This window comes from Diorhabda carinulata, chromosome 8 (genome assembly GCF_026250575.1).
Source record: "Diorhabda carinulata isolate Delta chromosome 8, icDioCari1.1, whole genome shotgun sequence".
NCBI lineage: Eukaryota > Metazoa > Arthropoda > Insecta > Coleoptera > Chrysomelidae > Diorhabda > Diorhabda carinulata.
In genome coordinates, this window is record NC_079467.1 from 22,620,132 (window position 1) to 22,645,699 (window position 25,568).

The following is a 25,568-nucleotide window of genomic DNA, read 5'->3' on the forward strand; positions in this document are numbered from 1 at the left end:
GGATTAAAAATTGCAATCGATATAGCGGACGACTGATATTCATCGACATTAGCATCAACTATTGTCATTATGATTAATACCGCGACAAGTCAACTAAATAGTGTAATAAGGAAATGTTTTTGAATAAGTGACGTTTGGAATAGTATGTATTATCCATAGCTTACGTATTTAATTAGGCTCTAACCGAGAGTTCAATAGTCAGAAGAAATAGTCAGTGACAGAAGAAACTTGTGGAATCGCGCCAAATTAGCCAATTTTTGAAAACGTTACCAATTTGAGTATTTTCGAATTCGAACAACTGAAAATAAATATTTGCTGGAAGACCGAGGAGAAATAATAAGGAATCGAATTTGGAACAAGTCAATATGGGAGGTAGTACAAGTAATGGAGAAAAAATCAACGTAGAAGCTGCAGGTCAAAGAAACAATAGAGTCCCAATTTGTCCCAAACAAGCACCTGCACGTATGATTATCACTGTCACTATTTTCAGAGTGGAATTCAGAATTGATTTAAGAATATGCAAAATCTATAGACCTTAAGGGTAAACGTTTCGAAAAGAAGTTTGTTCCGAACTTGTTCGTTTCTGTTTCCCTTTTGTAAAAATTTGAAAGGCGATTGTCAAGAAAAACAAATCAGTCACCGACTTCTTACAAACCGTATTTTTTGCACTAAGAAAAATGTTCAACTAGTTCTGGATTTGCTTGTGCGAACAAAGCTAATTATATCGGCTCCTTATTCAAATTTTAATTTCGGTAGTGAATATTTGTATGATTTCAATGACAATGTAACAAAATTTAATGTACAAGGTATGATATAAACTAAGGTTGGAAGGGGAACAACTTACTGTTTAACCAGATTCGACACTATGCGACTTTTTCCGTAAATAAAGAAAGTACCAAAAGGGAAATTATTGCAACATACATTTTCAAATGAAACCTGCTATATACTCGCCTGTGGTGTATGTTTCCGATAGCCAAGTCTTCGTTTGACTGGACTGTATCATATTATTTGTGTAAACAGTTCGAAAATTACAGGGTGATTCATTAAGAATATCCAATCTCCGAACTGTAGATTCTGGACCTCAAAATATGATGATCCTGCTCAACATGCCTCATGCAAATATTGCTAGTTTCCGAGTTACGGTGTGTTCAAAATTTAAATTTAAATTTTGATTTTCGCAATAATTTTTTATGTTTTCACAATTTCTCTTTGAAAATTGGCAATTTCACGTTTTTTGGCACGAGGAATCATAATTTGCACTTTGGTAATAGAGGGCGCTAGTTACACTTGTTTTTGTTATATTAAATCAAAGTAAACTTTTTCTGGGCTAAACTTACAACTAAAATAATAAAAAAATATTAAAAGGCGTTAAATTCTACAAAAAAAAAGTTACTCTTCTTTGATTCGTGTAACTCAATCAATAAAAAAATTTGATTATTCCTTAAATATGTAACAATAACGAATTTGTAAACAAAAATAAAAAAATTCAAAGCAAATGCTCAAAATGCCCACCATTTACATCAATACACTTTATCATCTGCTAGACTTTTAAATATCAGTAATGACTGTGAAAAACCAGCATATTATGTACAAGTGCAGTTTGGAGAAAAACTAAGTTCTCAGGGGTTGCATGTAGTTCAGAACGTCATATGTACTGCAACCCAAAGGATCCATCCCTTTTCTTGCTGCGACTCTGGGTATGCTCAGTGTTTATAGATGATCTTTTTTTCATAATAATTAGAATGTGGGATCGCTCTAGCTGCGAAAGATTGTAGTGTAGTGATTGTGAATTGAGGTTTCGTACTCTACGTAGCAGAATCTGCACGTTGCATCTTCAGGTGTTCATTGAAGTAGCAACATCCCAACAAGACTCCTAATATTCCTGAATTGTTCTTACTCAAGTTGTAGTCTTCAGTTATAGATTCCTAGAAGTATTTTTGTTTTCTTCTGTGTACCTCCTTTTCTATAGTTTTCTCTTTTGTAAGGTAGCCAATCCAACAGAAGGATTTAGGTCATACCAAGTCTGTCTCCGTTTATCACTGATGACTTATTCTCTAAACCAGTCATGTCAAAGGGCCAGGCTCAAGAGTTAATAAGGCCCTCGATCGCAATGTGTCACAGAAAGAAGAATCATGTTGTTTAGAGCTTTTAGACTGCATTCGATTCCTCTACGGATGTTTTATAACTTTTTTATTTTCAATCAATGGCCCACCTACGAATTCAAAATTCAATATACGACCCTCTGCGAAATTGAGTTTGACACCTCTGCTCTAAACATGAAGCTTTCGTCACTATCGTCGTGTATATTAACAGCAGTATCTTTGAGTACAAACCCAACTCTTCCCTACGACGTTTCTGTACTTAATAAGGGCTCTTGCGGCTTTACTGGCATTTAGGGTGAGTCACTAATATTTTTTTCAATCACGGGCGTTTAAATTTGATTTTTATATGTTGCGAAAACGAAATTCTATATAAACTAACAGTAAATTAGTAAACGGTTAAAATTGTTTGGTAAACATGGAGAAGAGACAAATTTTGAGTATGAGTATTTTATTTCACAGACCTTTTTATGTTTTTCTTAGTGCATACCACATCTTCTTTGAATTTAGGCCTCTTTTGATTCGTTTCAAAAAAAAATATGGAATATTGGAAGTGTTCTGTCCCACGTTTATTATCAAACCAACCTCGTATATTGAAAAATAAATTATTCAATAACGATAGAGATATTTAAATGGAATAATATTATCGTTATTCATTTATTTTATTGCACTGTCTTTAATTCGATAACAGAAGTACCAATAAAAACTTGACCCATCGGAACTTTCTTATAAACGCGTGTTGTTTCACATTGACATTCGTGAGAAATTTGAACTTTCTTCTTTAATTATGGAAAATATTTTTTTTTTTTTCATTACATTACAAGATTCAGACTAATTCAAATGATTTAAAAAAAAAAGCGTAAAACGACCGAAGACAATTTCCTCTCAACGTTTAAAACGGAAAAATGGATTGAAAAAAATTGGTCGTCGCCCCAACAATCTGCCTTGAGAAGAGCCCCACTTTCGACCTTTACGACAACATTAAATTCAAAATTGAGAACAGAGGATTGTTTATGATATTATAAATGTTGATAATTTATTGGTAGTAGTATTTTCATTAAATTATATTATTATAATTGATTATTGGATTTTTATACGTCATTACAAGCATTTAACTGCATGGATTTAAACATACGAGGGTTGTCTAAAATGTTTATTCCCTTACAAAGAAACAAGATACCTTTTTCCATAATAATTTTTTGTTTTCAACATAGTATCCTTTTGAGTTTATAAGTCCAGCCATGCTCTAATATTTTTAACACCCCTAACCGTCTTTCTCCATAAAATAGACGTTTACATATGCATAACATATAAATGTTGCTGAGATCTGGTGAATACGGTGGATGGTCAACCAATTCGAAGTGCCATTCGCGAATTTTAGCTGAAGCGAAGATCCAAATGTACAAAAGTGCGTTGTCTTGATGAGAAAGCGCTTCATTTTATTTTTAACGCGATCATTTCGGTGCAACTTTCCCTTATCAATCAAAGATAATCATCTCATGTTATTGTTTTAGCTTTTGGAAGATTGTCGATGCACACAATCCCATGACAACTCCCAAAAACAGCCGATGAAATGGTCTCTGATTAACAAAACGTGAAATACGAGGTTCATCTGCCTTGTCGTGGTCTTTTCAATTTCAAGAACAATGTCAATTCGTTTCCTTTTTATCAAATATCTCAAAAAACGGCCGATGAAACGGTCTTTGCATTTTTTCGAGTCGGTTCGCTCTTTTGACTGTTTTTATTTTCGTTCCAGGAGTGTACTGGTGGATCCGGGATTTACATGTAGCATACCAGGTGCTATGTCCAGAAGACCTTTCGAAAATATGAGGAGGCAAGATTCAGGAACGCAGGCGGCGAGAGGGTTTTCACTTGGACAAAAAAATTTATGGCGCAAAAGACTATAGCGCATTTTTTACCCTTAGCAATCTTAATTCGGCGGTTGCTGTGAGATCTTGGTTCAGATCTTCACAAAGTATGACGTTATCGTGACGCAACAAATTTTTGGGTTAATCTGTAGGAAGTTTAAGTGAAATTTTGTATGGCAAAAAGCACATTGTGGTTAATTTGATTGATTTTTTTTTAAAAACCTTTCGTTTCGGTACATCCACAGCTACATACAGGAATTGAATGTAAAGAAAAACGAGCCTACTATGAGGAGGAGTTTATTATGACCCTCGTATACACATAATTTTCCAGGCTACTGATTAGAGTTATTGTTAAAATTGGCTAGTTATCGTTGATGTTTACTTTAAGCTAATTAATGTAAATATACTAAGTTCAAGTGTGCCCAGGAGGCTAACGAAATTTGAAAAAATATGAAATGTCGTCATAGATTCATTATTGTTGAATACATAATTAAATGCGTTGGAATGTTAAAACCTAATGAAAGAAACCGTTAGAGATGAACAATTTTGTAAAATTAAGTTTAAAATTATCTGGTCTAAAACAACTTTTATTCTATCATTCAATTTTATGTTCCTGGAGGTTTGGTGTACGTCGAAGAAAATTTTATTCAACATAACAGAACATTTCGAACATACTTATGTAGAGTATCTAGAAATGTTTCAATTTACCGCACCTGCCAATCGTTTTCTACCGAAGATCCGATATATTTTTAAAAAGGACATTGTTGAAAATCGAAGTCAAAATCGGAATTCAAAATATCCGTCTTTATCTATTTGAAATCGGAGCCAATCATAGACAATTAAAAAATCCTTACTGTATTCCGATTTTGAAGGCGAATTTGCAATTAAAAAATTACAAAAAATGAAGGATACACAAACTACGAAAATCGTTCCACTAAACGCTACGACGATTTAACGACTTTTTGGTGACGGTTGCTGATATAAATATTCGCGAACTTGGTAGACTATCGATCAATAGTTTTTACCCACCCTATACTTGGCGTGATAGATAACAAATAAAAATAATACGATTGATTTTGATATAGGACGCTGCTTTCTGACTTCCCTGTTCAATTTGTCCCACAACTCAATCGGGTTGAGATAAGGCGACTGTGACGGCCAAATCATTACTTTCAATAGATTCCTCCTGTCCAATTCTTTCAGAACTATTCGAGGAATGGTTGGGATCGTTGTCGTCAGGCGGTGGCCAGAACGTCCTATATTTTCCCTAAGTATAGCCATCTTTTTTCAAAATCCTTTCCATTTTTAACGGGTCTCCAATCACCCTTCTTCCTAAACATCCCCAAACCTCTTCCTTTTTATGTTCTTGGACCCACTGCAACGTCTTAATTTTATTTCGACGCAGATCCCTGGATTAATTGATCTGAGTTGTTATTCCTGGGCCTCTGGACCTATGAGTCGTCGATCACGTTTACTCATCAATACAATACGTTTATCTTCAGCGGTTGTGGTTTTTTGAGGCCGCCCTGAACCTTTTATATCGCCAAAGCTCCTGGTGTCCATATTTTTTCATGTTGTAGTCCACGGTACGTCGAAGTATTTCTTTCAGAACTATTCGAGAAATCCTTGGGATCGTTGTCAACAGGCGGTGGCCAGAACGTACTACATACTACCCCCCTATTCCTAAACATCCCTAAACCATCTTCTGCCTTTTTATGTTCGTTGGCCCAATGAGATCTCTGGGCCCATGAGTCGTCGATCACGTTTACTGATAAATACAATCGCCAAAGCTCCTGGTGTCCATATTTTTTCATGTTGTAGTTCACGGTACGTCGAGGTATTTCTTTCAGAACTATTCGAGAAATCCTTGAGATCGTTGTCAACAGGCGGTGGCCAGAACGTACTACATACTACCCCCCTATTCCTAAACATCCCTAAACCATCTTCTGCCTTTTTATGTTCGTTGGCCCAATGAGATCTCTGGGCCCATGAGTCGTCGATCACGTTTACTGATAAATACAATCGCCAAAGCTCCTGGTGTCCATATTTTTTCATGTTGTAGTTCACGGTACGTCGAGGTATTTCTTTCAGAACTATTCGAGAAATCCTTGGGATCGTTGTCAACAGGCGGTGGCCAGAACGTACTACATACTACCCCCCTATTCCTAAACATCCCTAAACCATCTTCTGCCTTTTTATGTTCGTTGGTCCAATGAGATCTCTGGGCCCATGAGTCGTCGATCACGTTTACTGATAAATACAATCGCCAAAGCTCCTGGTGTCCATATTTTTTCATGTTGTAGTTCACGGTACGTCGAGGTATTTCTTTCAGAACTATTCGAGAAATCCTTGGGATCGTTGTCAACAGGCGGTGGCCAGAACGTACTACATACTACCCCCCTATTCCTAAACATCCCTAAACCATCTTCTGCCTTTTTATGTTCGTTGGCCCAATGAGATCTCTGGGCCCATGAGTCGTCGATCACGTTTACTGATAAATACAATCGCCAAAGCTCCTGGTGTCCATATTTTTTCATGTTGTAGTTCACGGTACGTCGAGGTATTTCTTTCAGAACTATTCGAGAAATCCTTGGGATCGTTGTCAACAGGCGGTGGCCAGAACGTACTACATACTACCCCCCTATTCCTAAACATCCCTAAACCATCTTCTGCCTTTTTATGTTCGTTGGTCCAATGAGATCTCTGGGCCCATGAGTCGTCGATCACGTTTACTGATAAATACAATCGCCAAAGCTCCTGGTGTCCATATTTTTTCATGTTGTAGTTCACGGTACGTCGAGGTATTTCTTTCAGAACTATTCGAGAAATCCTTGGGATCGTTGTCAACAGGCGGTGGCCAGAACGTACTACATACTACCCCCCTATTCCTAAACATCCCTAAACCATCTTCTGCCTTTTTATGTTCGTTGGCCCAATGAGATCTCTGGGCCCATGAGTCGTCGATCACGTTTACTGATAAATACAATCGCCAAAGCTCCTGGTGTCCATATTTTTTCATGTTGTAGTTCACGGTACGTCGAGGTATTTCTTTCAGAACTATTCGAGAAATCCTTGGGATCGTTGTCAACAGGCGGTGGCCAGAACGTACTACATACTACCCCCCTATTCCTAAACATCCCTAAACCATCTTCTGCCTTTTTATGTTCGTTGGCCCAATGAGATCTCTGGGCCCATGAGTCGTCGATCACGTTTACTGATAAATACAATCGCCAAAGCTCCTGGTGTCCATATTTTTTCATGTTGTAGTTCACGGTACGTCGAGGTATTGTCACTTGTGCCTAGATTGAGATTTTTTGCACGAATTTCAATCGATAGTTCCTTGGTTTCACCCATGTGAAGTCTGGGTGTAGCTGGGACTAAACTACAATCGTGAACACTGAAGACACAATAAAATAATGACGAACAAATAAGCCTGTACTTGCGTTTGCAAGACACCGATTCTACCTTCGTATGATATCATATTTTTTACTTGATAATACTTGATCAAACCGAGATCGGATCGAGAACAAGCTTTGCACAGCATTATAGTGAGGATAGAGTCTAACTTTGATCATCTCTAATTGAATTTACTATTAACCGGATAGACAAAAATAGATTTTTTAATTAGTAACAAATAGGTATAATGTATCGCATCAAATTTCGGAATACGATGACTTTTGTTACATATAATAAGATTCTTACCTCTAAGCAAAAGGCACACTCACACTGCCCGATCCGCATGACATTCTGCGAAGGCACCTCGGACAAGCAGAGCTTGCATAACGTCGGTGGTTCGCCGGGTGGTACCGCAACGAAACCTCCCGTTGAAGAATTTAAAGAATATCTCGAACTCGAAGCTAAAGTTAATAGACTGGAACAACGCGAACACATACGCAAATGGGAATCGTTAGGCGATACTCTTAATCTGTTAACGGGTTGAAGTGGTTCTATACTGCTAGAAGACGACGCATTTCTGTAAAAAAAAGTCTAATTTTAATGTATTAGATAAAAAGTTGTCGTACACTATCGAAATAATACGAATGTCCAAGTGACATTTGAATAATTCTTCTTTTTTACCTTTTGACAAATGCTGATTTTATTAATGTCCATACAAAATGCTCTTACATCACTCAATAAATCATATGACTGACACACACACGGCGCTGTCATTGTCAAACTCATATGACGTTTATGAAGTACCAACTTTTAAAAGTAAACTACTTTTCATATGGATTCAACATAATTTCGTGTGCTAATTAATCATTGCTTGTTGATGAAAAAAAAAAATACTGTACAAGCTTAGCAATGTCTTCAAAAGTGTTATCCGGACACTGCTCTATCGAAAAAAACCATTTGGTTTGCTGAATTTAAACGTGGTCGTACAGACACCGATGTGAACGTGCTGGTCGTCCAAAAAACATCGAAAAAGTCCACAAACTGGTTATACCTAACCGTAAATTGCGAGAGATAGCCGAGGCCGTACAGATATCCGAAGACAGTGTGTTTTTTCAATAACAACTTGTTGATGATTCGGAACAGTGTTTGGAGATGTTTGCACGTAATAAATCAAACTTTTTCGTCGATATGCGACAAGGGATGAAACATGGATCCATCACTTCACTCCGGAATCAAAATGATCATCATCTGAGTGGACTAAAGCCGATGAACCATGTGCGAAGCGTCCAAAGACACAACAGTGAGCTGGGAAGGTTATGGCTTCATTATTTAGGGATACGCATGGAATATTCTTCATCGACTATCTCTAAAAGGGAGAGACAATCAATAGCGAATACTACATCGAGTTGTTGGATCGTTTAATTGCAAAAAACAAGGAAAAAACCACTATTTCACCAAGAGAATGCACCCATCCACAAGTCGACGGCAACGATGATTAAATTGAACGAATTACACTTGGAATTGCTTCGTAATCCATTGTATAGTCCAGATCTGGCGCCGAGTGACTACTGGCTATTCGCTGATGTCAAAAAAATGCTCGTCAGTAAGAAATTCGTCTCAAATGAAGAAGCAATTACTGGAACTGAGCATATTTTGAGGCAAAAGACAAATCCTTGTAGAAGCAAGTTAGAGAAACGTTGGAATGATTGTATTGCTCTTGAAAGATTGATGAATACAATCGATTTTAGTTAGACACAAGACTTATTGAGTGATGTGTTAACATGTATATTAATTAACAACCGAATAACTGCATATCTGAATACTGATTACAATCGAACGAGGCAAAAACTGAAAAAATAAAATCTAAACAGAAGTACTGTACTCTATATATTTTATTAGGAGTAAAGTAAAACTTTATACTAAAATAAGGTAAAACCGAACAGGACCTAATTAGTGATCTGCGTTACATCCTCATCAGGTCCTTGTCAAGGTCCTAATCGGGTCTTTCCAAAAAAATCTAGTCGGGTTATTCAGCTGTATACCTAAACGCGGCACTCAATTCCAAATATTTTTGAATTTGGAGATAATAGAAGACTTTTGGTTATTTGTATAATAAAAGGGCCGTTTTTCTTTCAACCTCCGATCGCTCCGTGCAGGCGCTACGCGGATAGAAGAAACTAGGCAAAGTAGGCAACTTCAAAGTTCTCGCTCTACACACTCCTCCATTGGTGACATTCAGGCGTCAGTCGGCGTTGTGCTGCACATACATCGGAGAATGAATCGCGTGTATGTGAAAAACTTCACGAGTGATGGCGTTGGGCGTGAAATGGTGTCAAAGTCAAATCAAACCGTAGTTGATTGAACAGAATTCCAAACTGTCTATAAATATTACATTGTAATGATGAAATCCCACTTCCTCCAGCAATAGATTCTATCTATTTATAGACATTAATGCGGATTATGATTTTACGCTAATAGGATACTGCAGCAATTACGTAAACAGATAAATCCCCCGTTCTATTCGCATACTTTCAATAAAATTGGTTCGATTAAAAAATTATACGGAAAGATATAATTAGATAAAGATAGCTTAGATATCACACAAGCACGTGTTGGAGTTTAATGTTCAAAATCGCGTTTAATCAAGTTTAATAAGATTTACGATCAGTAGGATGCAGAATATTTCGTGGCATATCAAAATTTTATGACGAAAATTGGCAGATCAAGGAAAATAGCTGGTTGGTGGGTGAATGAATCAATAGTGAAAATTCTGTTAACTTATTAAGTGGATTTGATGAAAATTTCACTGAAAATGGTTACAAAGATATAGTTATTTATGTAACAACTTGTAATCACAATCACGTGAATAGAAAAATGTCCTTTACGCACGAAATTCAAATAATATTTTTTCTAGCACCGAAAATTCAAAATAGATATACGGATATATGTTTCAATTCGAATTTTAAACGTCAGATTCAATACAAGAAGATATTTTAGTCACTCACAGCCGACTTATATGCGTCCTAGTCTATCGTAACGTTTTTCGTAATTATTCACACTCTTAATGTTCGTAGGGTGAATAATTAACACAATCTCTTACGTTCTCAATTTATTTACACACTATACACTACACTAAACTTACAATAATTCACTTGTCACTATGACTTCAGTAATTTATTTAAACTCTTCGACTACTTTGCTAATTCGTTCTGTTCACTACGACTATTTATTTAAAGCTAACTGTGTTTAGATAAATCATTTATATACCTAAATAGAGTTCTAGAACAAAAAGAAATAAATAAATAGACTTTTGGATTTGGAAGAAACACTGTAAATAAATCGCCTGCTACTAAAAAATTATATACAAATAAACGTTAAACAAGTTCTGCCGATATTCACCAGAGTGAATGTTTTATACACTCGAAAGTGCATCTAAAGTACGTTTAGTAGAAAAAAAAATTTTTTTACTGTTACCGAGCGTTAAGTACGTACTTTTGATACTATTTCGAATGCGTAAAGAAACATACTTTGTGGATTAGTGCGCAAGGTCTCCGTAGCGGAGTGGCTAAAGTATAAGGAAGATGGTCCCAGGTTCAAGTCGCGTTCATTCCATACTACTTATGTGACAGGTGACATTCATATAACTCACTGATAATAGTTGAATCCAAACGAAATATTTTACTAATTTGACAGTCAGGGTGGGTAATGACGGTGGAAGAATATCTTAGAGAGTCAAACATCCAGAGCTAAAAAGAAAAAGATTGGGACCGAAAGAAGAGGAGAGAAATTGAAGGGCTATGGACCTAAATGGTCTGTATATAAGCCTAGGATGTCTATTTTGAAATATCCAGCCGGCTTTTTCATTAAAACGTTTCCAGGACCGCGAGGTTACAATTTCCTTTTGTTTTAAGCACATTTTGTATTTTTCGTGTAAATTCGTATCTTCTGTTTAGTTATTTTAAAAAAAAAATATAAATTCAGTTTTTTTATGTTAAGTATAAGCTCCTTTTTACTCTAATCTGTTCTACCTACTCATTCCTTCTTCAGTATTTTCCATCTGCGTTCACGTTTCCTTTATCATTTCATTTATTTTCTTTTTCGTAGTTTTACAGCTGCCAGGTTGGAATTGAACCTCAAAAACTGGAAACTCAGTTGATCATTTATAACTGCTTTTATTCGTTGTGCTCTTTCGGATACACACTTGATGCGAATTAATTATTTTTTACAAGGTTACAAGATAAAGTATAATGAAACGAGTTCATGAATAATATGATTGTCGTAAAGTTGTGTACAAGATGGCGACATCTGTCTGACTCTTCAGAAGGCGCGCCGTTTTGTCTTTCACAGCTTCAACACACTCAAATATTGTTCTTTATAATCCAGATTTTATTACATGTTATTGTCTTTTGATAATTTTGAGTCGTTGCAATATTTTTCCGAGCTTCTTGATCAAATGTGCGAATTTAAGGCACCAGTTTGTCAATTCCTATAGATTCAACATTTCCATCAATTTTTCGCGTGTATGAGCGTTCGAACGTGAATCTTCTTCAAAGATATTCTCGGTTTAAACTTTTTTTAATAAATTGTAAGTTTCAGTTGCATTGTTTGCACTTTTAGGCTTCAGATGTCTGTCGTTAACCTTTGGCGCACGCGTGCAATTGCTGTAGCAGCGTTCGGCTCGTTAATTAATAGCCGCACCTCGTAGGTAGAAATAAGAAATAATTCCTGATGCTAAAGTTGTAATTAATTTAACACTTTTTAATTGTAGTTAAGCTAGAAAAGTGTTGGAAGAGTAACACACACTATTACAACTTGTAACAGAAAAATTGACCTCGACATTATATTCAAACAATTAAAATGCCATTAATTTTATCGCTTTATGTGTTGAAACTATTATTTACCTTAACAATATATCAGGTACATCAATATTGGCAACAAACATAGCAAATTTGATAGTTGACTCATTTTTTAATTATAATCACATGATGTAGTGGAAGTAGGTTGATTGAAAATCAACGGTCTACATGACCGTACTTTAGAATTATTCTCAAATCGATTTAAACATTATTCATGGTGATAATATGATCGATCTTATGGTTGTATTTCCATAATTTGCAGATGTTTAAAAAGTATCGATATTTTACGAGTAATATTCCCAAATTTTTGGTTTCTTTTAGATCGTAATCTTCCCGTCAGGAAGGACTTTTAACATTGAGTTGGTGATCGGTCTTCTGAAAGGAAAAGTCAAACCGGACACGGCAATCAAAAGAGACAGCAAAAAGGATTAAGTACCTCGAAGGAGTACTACCTAAGAGCTTGGGAAATGGGACCAAAAACCAGAAAAACAGCCTCTTTTGTTAGGAGTCAACGTGTTTTGAAAGCAAAATTATGAACAAAATATTTTCTAGGTATAGGTGCAAAACGACTCTGGAAACGATCTACAATCAATTTGATACTTTTCATTCTTTGATTATAATATATACAGGGTGTCCCACGATGAGTTAAAACTATCTGTATATGGGAAAATACTCTTAAATCATGAAAATTTCTACGTTTGGGTTTTCGGATACGATCTTTTTAACGAAAACATTTTAATCTTGTTATTTTGAATGGAACACCCTGTATATTAATACATTTTTGGAATCTACGTAAAATTTTAGTATACTTTTGTCTAAAAACTTTTTGAGTTATTATTTTTTTTTGTAAAAAAATTAATCGTTGCAGACCCTTATAAATTGTTTTTTTACGAAAATACCCTTAAAGATATGAAAATGGTTTCTGATCGGTTGCTTTTAGCAAAGTCAGACGTATTTGAATCTATGTTGAAAAATTGTTCAGTTTATACAGGGTGTGTATAAAAAAGGTTCAAAGTTTCATTTCACAAATATCAAATTTCTTTATTTTTTTCAATATAATCACGCGGTATTTTCAATTTTAATGCATCCAGGAGTAAAAAATAAGGTAAATCATGTATACTTTTCTATACCTGAACCTTAAACCTGCAGATATTAAATGTTTTCTGTAAATTTTTGGAGATGCCATTTCGGCTTGACCAGTTGATACAAGCACAAAGGAATAAAAAAAGGATTTTTCTTTATCTTTTCAAGTTCTGTGAAAAAATTGAATCAAATTGTATTTACTAATCCTATTCCAACTTATTAGTAGTTTCCGAGATATTTGAGGTTTTAAATTATTATTGTATTTTTTTTAAAACATTTTAAAATTTTCATGATTTTACTATAAATATTTTGCTATATAAAAATAGTTTTAACTCGTCGATCATTTAGGTCTATAGCCTTGTAATTTCTCCCCATTTCTTTCATCCCCTTGCTTTTTCTCTCCAGCTCTGGACGTTTCTCTTTCTCTAAGATCTTCTTCCACCGTTTTTATTGTTCCTCTTGCCTTCTGGTATCTTCCATGCAACTCGTTTCAAGAGGTTGTCTCCATTATAAAATTTCATGATTTGCTTTTCTCTCCCATCATAACTCTGTCTGCTTTCCTCCAAAAATTCTTGATCATAATACATTTTTGGTTTATTTAACAATACAACAAGGTTAACAACAAGGATAATGTTCAAAAACATGAACTACAAATAATATATTTAATTCATGTTTAGTAGTACATGAAATATGTAATTAGACGATCTGATTAGTGATAGTACCAAGCTGTTTAATTTTGAATGTTGTTAAATTGCTGTGTGTTTTCTTAAAAAAACTTTTTTTATAACCTTAAAACTATAAAATAAAAATGCTATCTGACTGTTGACTGGTTTTTTGGTGTTGTTTGATTAGTACAACAGTTTGAACACGTTTCTGAAAATCCAGAATTGAAAAAAATTCCCATTTGTTGTTTTATAATTCAAAATTATCGATTTCCTAATTCAAATTCGTCAACTCACCTGAGATATCCTGTAAGAGTCAAAACAGTCTCGCACTTTCTAAGACTAGCTAAACTCGCTGCCGGTCTAACGGTAGGCATGGCGGAGGATCCGTTTTCCTTCCTAGCCACCAAAGGGGAATTGGGTCCTTCTAGACCGTTGTTTCTTCGCCTGGCGCCCAAAAGGGACTTGATTCCAGGCATACCGAATAAATGTTCTGGTCTGGTACGTGAGGAACGGTGGCTATTAATGATAGGGGTACTCGGTGATGCAACGATCGGTTGAGACGCATGGGGTACTGCAATCGAGGTAGTCACTAAACGGCGACCCCGCGGCTCTAATAAGGAAGCGTGTTCAGCCACTTTTCCTGAAAACAATAACAACAACACAATATAGTAATGATCGACCGTTGGACAACCCTAAAGCAACTAGAACTGAAGATAACATTGAGAGTATTATTGAGTCTATAAGAGAAGATCTACAATTTAATCTTAAACTGCATCCAGTACAAGCTTCAATTAACATTTGAAATTAAAGAATTTAACTTCACAGAAAGGCTTGAAAACATTCTTTTCTCTGATGAGGCTCATTTCAATAACAATTGGTTTGTAAACGTCAAAACTGTCGTTACGTGAACAGTATGAAGGCCAAATTCAATCAACAGAAACCATTACATAGTCCTTAAGTCGCATTATGAGTAGAATACTCAGGGTGATAATTGGACCTTTTTTTTCTGAAAAACAGTCACTCTTAATACCGGACGCGAAGTTTTTTTTTTTGGTTACAGAACTTGAAACAAGACAAAGCTACCTACCACACATCAAACGACCTAGATGGTAGTTGTGAGCAGATGTTCTCAGGCAGAATGATTTCGAAAAGAGATGATATTCCATGACACCCTCCTAATACAGATTTAACGCCCGTTGATGTTGTTCCAGACACCCTCCATAATGGATTTAACGCCTATTGACTTTGTTCCAGGCACCCTCCATAATGGATCTAACGCCTGTTGACTTTGTTCCAGACTCTCTCCTAATACAGATTTAACGCCTGTTGACTTTGTTCCAGACACTCTCCATAATGGATTTAACGCCTGTTGACTTTGTTCCAGACACCCTCCATAAAGGATCTAACGCCTGTTGACTTTGTTCCAGACACTCTCCTAATAAAGATTTAACGCCTGTTGACTTTGTTCCAGACACCCTCCATAAAGGATCTAACGCCTGTTGACTTTGTTCCAGACTCTCTCCTAATACAGATTTAACGCCTGTTGACTTTGTTCCAGACACTCTCCATAATGGATTTAACGCCTGTTGACTTTGTTCCAGACACCCTCCATAATGGATCTAACGCCTGTTGACTTTGTTCCAGACTCTCTCCTAATACAGATTTAACGCCTGTTGACTTTGTTCCAGACACTCTCCATAATGGATTTAACGCCTGTTGACTTTGTTCCAGACACCCTCCATAAAGGATCTAACGCCTGTTGACTTTGTTCCAGACTCTCTCCTAATACAGATTTAACGCCTGTTGACTTTGTTCCAGACACTCTCCATAATGGATTTAACGCCTGTTGACTTTGTTCCAGACACCCTCCATAAAGGATCTAACGCCTGTTGACTTTGTTCCAGACACTCTCCTAATAAAGATTTAACGCCTGTTGACTTTGTTCCAGACACCCTCCATAAAGGATCTAACGCCTGTTGACTTTGTTCCAGACACCCTCCTAATATGGATTTAACGCCTGTTGACTTTGTTCCAAGTATTTTTTAAATTTCTATTGATAATAGTATATTATTCAACGAACGGTAATGTAGGTCATAAATTACGTGTAATTCATCAAGTGAGTTATGGTGCAAGTGCAGAAAAAACTTTGTCAACAAATTTTGGTAGTTACTCATTTTGTTTCTTGATAAACTGAATACGTGTATCTGAATTATGAAAATTGTTACATTTACGAGGGACGTATGAAAAATTTCTTTTTACGCACTTGTTTGTATGTATCGATGATCTAACTTTTCACCCTGACGTTATTAGTTAGTTAGTTAGTTGTTGCGAATTCATAAAAATTTCTATTCTATTTTTGTGTGCCGTTGTGGGAAGATGTTAATTGATGTGAAAATAGACAATGAAATTATACTTCTGGTATTGTTTTCTACTACCTAATGAACGAATGAGAAAATTTCGTCGAACACAAATAAAATAATAAAAGCGATATAGAATTTTAAATAATTACACACTACTTTCACAAACATTTATTAAATTAATTTACGTATCCGCAGTTCTGAGCGCTACCTTATAGTTCCAATAGTTCCACCATTCTAATGCAATCTTAAAACATTTAAACAGATACCGATATATAAATAATATCCGTCTAATACCAATGTTGACATTAAGATTCATAAACGTCACGATTCCGTGGCTGCTACGGTAAAAAAATCAAGATTAAGATTTCTCGATATGCGATTTGTTCCCGACCGAACAAAGGAACAATACATTTTTTTCTTATCATTTTTACACTTACGAGGATGGTCTAAAACTATCTGGCCCGACCTAAAGATGGCGGTAGACCTTCGAATGAATTATTAGCGTTTTCGTAGTGGGATTGTGGCAAAATTAAACACCAAAGTGTACTAACCCTAATAATTACCTATTCTATTTTATTTAAAAATATATAGTACGTGTAATAAACTCACCTTCGTTGTAATTAGTGGTATCTTGACAGTCCGACAACGTTTCGTCTGCTTCGGTTAGAGTACCGTATCCTACCGACCACGAACAGATAGCTCTACGTTTCTCTCTTCTGATAATAGGCGGATCGGCCCAGGCTGCGCTTAAACAGGCCTGTCTTCGTTTAGCAACGCCACCTGCTGCTCGCAGAGGCAACGATTGCTTATCGCTGCATAACGGTTTCGTAGGGAGAGTCATAGCGTCTTTTTTTATTACTCAAATTCGACGATCGAGCAGGTGGTGTTTCGTACGAATCCTGAAAAGAGAAACATATAAACATATAAGAGGCATTTGTCACACCGTAAGTCGAATAAATATCATAACTGTCAGGATCTAGCATTACCATGATAATGTTGAGGAGATGATCCCGTTAGGACCAGATTAACTAATGAATTAGCTATATAACTGTCATATTTCATTTATTGGTAACTTCATTTTAATAAAAACAACCAAATTTGTTTACAAATATATAATTGGTCATTTAATTACTTATCCGAATAATTTACAAACAACAATCGATGCGTGATCGAAGCATGATCGACTTTGCATCTATTAGATCGAATAAACATCTTCAAGTGTCTACCGAAATACGTTTAAATCTTTTTCGTGAAGCTATCAAAGAATTAGACTTGATTAAGTTGAAAAACTATAGTCCAGGAAAACGTTGAAACCATCGATGCCCCTTATTATAAATGCCGAATGCAGCGGAAGCTCAATGTCATATGATTGGGGATGAAAAAATATGTTTATCGATGTAGATTTATATAATTAATCTGTTGTATGATTTCTCAAGTGCTGATTGCGGTCCTGGAACATGTTCGACTTTGGCGTTTTCAGCTCTGATCACGTGTTGTATGCGTGAATATGTTTTGGTTTACTATTTTTCTTCGATTTTCGATTTCGATTCGATTCGGTATTTCTAACAAACTGTGGTTCGTACATTAGACAGTCTATAAATTAAAAATTAATATCGTGAGTACGTAAGACAAAGTAAAGAAAAAAGATTTGCAAATATCTCAAATTGAGTAATCGTAATGTGCATTTATAAGTCAAGGTGTACGATTAACAAACTGTTGTGAAAGAATCATAAATCAACTGTTGAGTTTAACGAGCAATTCTTAGGGTCAACACTTGACACTAAGTAAAAGTATAATCATTAATAACATAACTGTTATATGAAACGTCGAGAATTTTCAAAATAACACGGGAATTTTGAAAACTGTCGACGTTTCGGCTTCTACTTTGAAGCCATTTTCAAGATAGGGGTGTTATTCGTTCATTAGTAAAAATTTTGTTTGGAATTTCACCGAGGAATATTGCAATATTTCCAAATTGGTGATTAGGGAGCCGAGGATCAATAAAATGGCCCGCGCGTTCACCCGATCCAATAGTATTAGATTTCATTCGGACATTAAGTTTGATATAAATAAATGACTAAGTAAGGTTAGAAAACATTTTTATTTAGTTCAGTTCTCAGTGAGTATTTTGAACATCTACTTCATTGACATTTATAGTTCTTGTTAGTGTTTGACATTTTAATAGATTTTGCAGTTTTCGATACTTCCCATTAAAAAAAATTGGGGGTTGTACCCATCATTCGAAGGGGATCGCATTTTCACGTTGAAGAAAGTTTTAAATAGTTTACATTCGATTTACCCGGAATAATGAATCTATTCTATGTAATGTAAATATTTCTGCGGATGGGCACAACGTTAAATTTATAGCATCCTCACAATAAACAGACCACCAGGCGGATTAACTTTAGCTCTAGCGTGCAATTTGTGAACGCCCGGCAAAACGTTCATATAAAAAAACAAACTTGGAACTGGGAACCTCGCAACAAAGGTACCTGATGATATTTAAAAAAAAAATAGATTAAACCAAAGAATTAATTTTAAACAAGTGCTATTTTTAGTTATTTTGCCGTTTAAACGTTTTGATGATTCATCTTGGTATTGTTATATGTTTAATACGCGATGGACTCAACGAATGTAATAAAAAACTAATAATGGAGTAGTAGAAATCGTTAATGGTTTATTTCGATAAGCAATTAATAATAAAATATCGTTTTCAAGCGTGTCGGATTTTCCTAGGCGAAATAAATTAAATACATGTTTATATTGTTAACACAGTTTCCTTTGTTGTTTAATATGATAGACTAGCTGCAAACTGCTCGCTGGTTTTTTTTTAGTCATTCATTTGAATTGTAACGTTTTTTTTTTCTTTATTCACAATCACCCAATGCCAATGGGTGTGGTGAATTTAAAGATTATTATGAGTTGTTATAAAACAAAAATAAATAAGCACCCATCAATTTTTTCTAAATTTTTTTTTTCGTGTATTTAATACCGTTTGAAAGTTTTTATAATTGAATGTGTTTTTTCGGTATTCCATGGGTTGTTAATGCAGTTTTTTATTGATGACATTTTCATCTATTTTCTAAATAATGAGATATTTGTCCTATGTAAATTGTGTCGAAATCATTATAAGGTACTTTATATATAATATTACGACTTTTGTTTAGTTTGTTGTTGGGTGTTTTAGATTTTAATTTAATTTATCGGAATAATTTGATAGTTATTGGAAAAGTCGTTGTACATATGATAAGAAATGGTTGATCTGATGATCAGTTTGGTTATTTGGTTTCTTGAACGATTATGGTATTTGCTTATCTTTTCCCTTAATTATCATTCATCATTTTTTCAGTTATGCGTCTCAATTCAAGATCTCATAGCTTGATAGCTCTATCAGCCAAAACTATAAACATTTTTGTGATATAGTGTGTATTAGATACACTATTTACTAATTCATATTCATTCATCGCGGTTCTAGTTGCGAAACTAGCCAACTATTGAATTACGTCGATTCTCCAGTCGTCTTGTATTTAGGTAACGAAACTTGGATTTCTCAGAATTCGTGATAGATTCATGAAAAAATGACAAATTCCTTTACTATAGAGAAGCGTCTTCCAAGAACTACATTTCCTAAATAATATTTAGATCGAGTCGAATCATTATTTTTCCTTTGTATGAGTGTCATAGCCACAGATTCAACTTTCAACTCAAGTAACGATTGTGGCGATGAAACCGTATGTGCATGAAGCTTCCCTGATTAAAAGGTCTTTCTAGAGCGAGGTCAGTCACTGGGTTTCCTTGACCTTGATGTTCAACTCTACTAGGAGTCATTTTAGAGCGACTTGAGTCATTGATTTCCCTTTAAGTACTATAAGTTTTTGTCTCAGTGTCATAGCTATAGATTCAACTTTCATTTCGAGTGAAAATTTTGGCGGTGAAACCCGCATAAGCTTGAAGCTTTCTTTTCAATATGACCTAGATGTTCCTTTCTAACTGACGAGTGTTTTAAGACCAACCAATTCTAAATAATTACCATCTTGGTTAGGTTGTACCATGTAATGTCTAAAATAATGGAAATAATATGTTTTTCCCGCTTTAAATTTAGTATTTGTACCCTCAGAAACCACCTCAAATGCGTGAAAAAGTTTTCGCCGCAGTTTATGTCAAAGGTTTTCGTATCGGATTGGATATACAAAAACATCTACACTTTATCGCCGAGAAAAAACACTAAAATGTCGTGACAAAATTAAGATATATCTCATTTAATTTTAAAATAAGTATAAATTTGAAATCGATTAAAATTTCATAGTTAATTTCTCAAGGACTTACTAAATACGTTTAAATGAAACATACACAACGTACATATACGACAATTTCGATAACGTTAAGAACGATAACTGAGTAAAAAAAAAATTGATACGCTTTGGTATACCTACTTACTTTCGCAATTACAATAAAAAAAGATAAGATATCAGTTGTAATACAAAGCGATTTGATTTAACATTTACTATATTAAGGATTGTTTTACATTTTATCTGTTGTTTATTTTAATAAGCAAATTAATACTGAAGTGGCATTACAAAAAAATAAAATTTATTCCATTGAACTACAATTCATAATAACGATGATGTTTATCAGAGATTTTCGGTTTGAATTAATAGTTAATCAAGTTCATTGCATGTATATATGTATTGACTTGAATGTTGGATTCCCTCCCAGATCTAGTACTCTAGAGTTCCGTAGTGTCTGGCACTTTCAAAGAATGTGGATAGAGGTTTCGTCGTCTGCGCAACAGAATCAGCACGCTGCATTATCTACCAAGTCTAGCGTTTTCAGACGTGCATCGAGGCGATAGGACTTCTTCGTAAGTTGTTCTTACTTAGATTCACACATTCAGTAGATCTTCTCTAGACAATTTTGTTTGTTGACGAAGCCATTCAGATGAAAATGGGCTTCGTCATGCATTAACAATATCAAATTTTCATTTTCTTCAAAAATGGTAATCGCTGCTGGGAATCTTGCACTGTTGCACGACGGTTATCTTGTAAGGATGGAAATTTAGATCCGTATGCAGAACTCGTACTTGTGCTCGTTTGAAGTGCTGCTGAATGCTTCTTAATAGAGCGGCGCGGGCTTCTGTCAAAGGCTTCCATTACTCGTTCAATGTTCTCCGGAGTGATAGCAGTTCGTTGGGGACCCGGTGGTTCCGCGATATTAAACTAACGGCGGAAATCTCGCTGAAAAGCTGTCGTACGCGTACAAGCGTTGTTCTAGGGTCCACGGCTCTATCTCCATGACTGAGGACAAAGGAAACGTTAGATAACAGTGACGCGTCCCTCCCACCATGAGCCCCACTTCAAAAACATCCGATTTCCGTGAATGACCCTGTATAATCAGTCCGAGCTCAGATAAATATCAAGATGGGAATGGTAGGAATATATAGAAATACACTAAATAAATTATGATTAATTTTTCTTAGAAAAATTATAGAATTAAAAAAATTGATTTATCGAAAGATGTCTACGATAAATATTTTACGGCTGTGATTTATTAATTTAATAAAATACCATCGAATAATGGTTGTGTAAATTAATGTCGCAATTTTTATCATTACAACACAAAACCGACAATGAAATGAATCTAAAAACATAATTATCGACCATAAATTAATACAACAACTGCAATATAACAACTTGTCATTACAATGTTTTTTTCGTTGTTTAGTGCATCGCTACTCTAGCATAAAACGTTATTAAATACAATATTCGTAAACAATTTAATTCCTATATGGACAGTTGGTATGGGAACAAACGTTAAGGTGTCGTCTCTCTCGTTCGAGACACTTAATCTATTCTGCGCATGCTTCGTGCGCGCAAATGATGCGCAGAACTAATTGAAGCGCTCGGAGGAGAGAGAGAGAACGATACGCTATTTGTTTCACTTATAGGAACTATGCATTACGTATATGGTTAATTAATTTTTCAAAATGAAATTCTTCTCCACGTCGTATCAATCTTATTTTCTTTATAGCTTAACTATCTAGTTCAGAAATGAGATATATCGGATCAGCAAGTTCTTTGAAATTGCGTTAAAACCATTCTTGGTTTGTAACATACTCTCAAGTTATATGAACGCATTTACGAGGAAGGTTCGATATGTTTCAATTGAATTGAAGGTTTTTGAGCTGTATATCAAAATTATTGAAAATTCCCGTCGAATTCCGGCTATACGAAATTATTCCATATTTGTTTATAATACGCACTTAACATTTTTAAATCGATACAATATTTATTAAGATTGTCATTGGCATTTCAATGTTGTTGATCTTTTTTATAGTTTAAACACATATTTGAGGTAATTAAAACAAAGTAATTGAAACCAGACGAAAATCGTTAAATTCTGTCAAGGTAATAAAAGGTTGCTTCGTTAAAAAATAATCCGTCCTTGTTTAGTGTAAAATCAATTTCTACAAAACAGGAAATCAATTTACATAAATATCGTTTCGAAAATATTAAAAATAAATTACTCCGATGGCCGCTGTGACAGACGCTCATTGGATTTTTGCTTTAGTTTAGATTTTTTTGTAGCGGAAATCAAATCTACTAAACGCTAATTTTACAACATAAGGTAAAACTGGAGATTGAACTGAAGTTTAAACAAAAAGTTGCTCTATTTTACAAGTCACAGTTATCATGAATATAACAAACATTTTTCCGATAATTGTTTCAAAGTTGAAATAGAAAAGTTGTATAAACAAAAATGAACAAAGAACAAAAAAAATCATTCAATTTCTATAAAGTAGTGCAGTCGAATTAAAAAAACTGATACAATAACTTGGGAGAAAAAGGAAAAAAATTGGGAGGAGTTAGCAAAGGAATTTAATGATGAGAATGACAAAAATGGTCATGTTTTTGACATAACCACAACATATTTACGAAATGTGTGACAATTTAAAGATTCCCTCTAAAACGGATACCTTTTCTTCATCATAATCATCGTCAAATTCATCAAAAAATTGCGAATCTTCAGTCAATCCACCAAAAATTAAACAATTTGAAAATGTTTGGTTCGGATCCTCAGTTTCATGTTAAACTGAAGTTCAAACTACCCCCAGACTGTCAGTGACATTTGAGCCCTAATTTTTCAGTATCTGTAGTTTGAAATCTCTCAAGTTCGCGCCCATTTTACAAGTGAACTGAAGGAAGCTGAAGAAACAAACTGTGAAAACTCGATTAACCGGATTAATTGTTGTCGTTAGGGATTCGGATAATCGAAAGTCCGGATTATCGAATGTATAACGAAAAGCGGGTTTTGTGAAATAAAATAAGTTTAATAACAGTAATATTTATCAATAAATAATGATATTAATAATCGAAAATAATAATAACTCTAATTTTGTTTAAAATATTTGGTAATTGGAATTTGACGTAAGCTAATTTTTCTCTTCATTGGTGCTATGACACGAATTCGTTTCAAACCGTAGTATCACTCTCTACGTCTAGATTTTCTTCTGTTTAATCTCCTTGCATTTCCTGTTGTTCATTTATCTGCAATATCTCTTCTAAGATTCAGTCATCCGAGACTTAATCCGAAAGCCTTGATCATTACTGTCACATGTGACCCACTCTTTGATATCATCATCATCGTAATCCTGGCATATTTGTATCTTTAACATTAGTTCATTCTTATACTCCAAAATAGAATCATCCGTATTGGTTATCGAATTTTCATTTTCCCGATTAAGTTCTCTGTTCCAAGCCTTGTTTAAAGTTTTCCGTATAACTGAGGACCGGATAATCGCGAATCCGTATAACTGACGGTCGGATAATCGCGAATCCGTATAACTGACGGTCGGATAATCGCGAATCCGTATAACTGACGTTCGGATAATCGCGAATCCGTATAACTGACGGTCGGATAATCGCGAATCCGTATAACTGACGGTCGGATAATCGCGAATCCGTATAACTGACGGTCGGATAATCGCGAATCCGTATAACTGACGGTCGGATAATCGCGAATCCGTATAACTGACGGTCGGATAATCGCGAATCCGTATAACTGACGGTCGGATAATCGCGAATCCGTATAACTGACGGTCGGATAATCGCGAATCCGTATAACTGACGGTCGGATAATCGCGAATCCGTATAACCGACGGTCGGATAATCGCGAATCCGTATAACTGACGGTCGGATAATCGCGAATCCGTATAACTGACGGTCGGATAATCGCGAATCCGTATAACCGACGGTCGGATAATCGCGAATCCGTATAACTGACGGTCGGATAATCGCGAATCCGTATAACTGACGTTCGGATAATCGCGAATCCGTATAACTGACGGTCGGATAATCGCGAATCCGTATAACTTGTGCTATAACATCACAAAAGCAATTTGGATTCATTTTTACCAATAATTTTGTTAAGACAATCTAATTAAGCAACACTACGATTAAGACCACCACAACTGCTGATTTAGGAAATTTATATCGAGATTATCAACACATTCACTTCTAGCGCAATTTCATTCTAATTGTTTCGTTTCCTTGGAAAACTTGAGATCTTTGGAAATATCTATTTTGATCGGATGATAAGCACGTGGCCGTTAAAAAATATTAGCGAGTAAAATGAATTTTACAAACATTCTATTGAGGTTAATATTGATAATTTCGAATCACGCACAGTTCATGGCAAACCTTGAAAAAAATTAGGTTATGAAGTTCGTAGGTGTAGTATGTAAATAAATCATTTCATTTAAGGGGAAATACAGAGTGCTGCTGAATTATGGAGAAAATTCATTATTTTAGAAACATAATTCTGAGAGAATAGAAACTAGGGGTCGTATGAGACTTTTTTTATATCACAGCATTATTTTCACGGCCTCTACTCAGTCCGTTTTGACGAAATATATCGTAGAAGGTGCGTGGGATAGACTTATTGTGGCAGAAAGAAGACGTTTTCTGATGACGCTTCATTTTGACTATAAGGTTCAGACGATCGACGTAAATGCAGATATTGAAGTGAGGATAATCCTCGCTGGATGACGAAAGTCCTTGCCAATACGTTTATTTATTTGATTTTCGAGTTTTTAGACCAGGGTTTTCCTGGAAGGTGGTTGGAAGACTAAGACCAATAAGGTGGCCTCCAGGATCTTCAGATCTTATACCTCTAGATTTTGTTCTATGGGGTTATCTGAAACCTAAGGTAAGTTCATGTAGATAAACCGCTGAATTAAAACTTC

At 35.2% G+C, this 25,568-nt stretch overlaps 1 protein-coding gene across 4 annotated transcripts in view; it reads right to left on the reverse strand.

Moving 5' to 3' along the window:
* Positions 1–25,568, reverse strand: part of LOC130897326 (probable E3 ubiquitin-protein ligase RNF144A) — a 60,320-nt gene that overhangs the window by 18,940 nt on the left and 15,812 nt on the right. For all 4 annotated transcript variants that reach the window (XM_057806117.1, XM_057806118.1, XM_057806116.1 and 1 more), the window contains exons 3-5: positions 16,937–17,226; positions 14,262–14,607; positions 7,670–7,940 (exon numbers count right to left, since the gene is read on the reverse strand). In XM_057806117.1, the coding sequence (XP_057662100.1) occupies positions 7,670–7,940; positions 14,262–14,607; positions 16,937–17,168 (849 nt within the window). In that variant the 5' untranslated portion in view covers positions 17,169–17,226. The remainder of the gene's footprint in view (positions 1–7,669; positions 7,941–14,261; positions 14,608–16,936; positions 17,227–25,568) is intronic.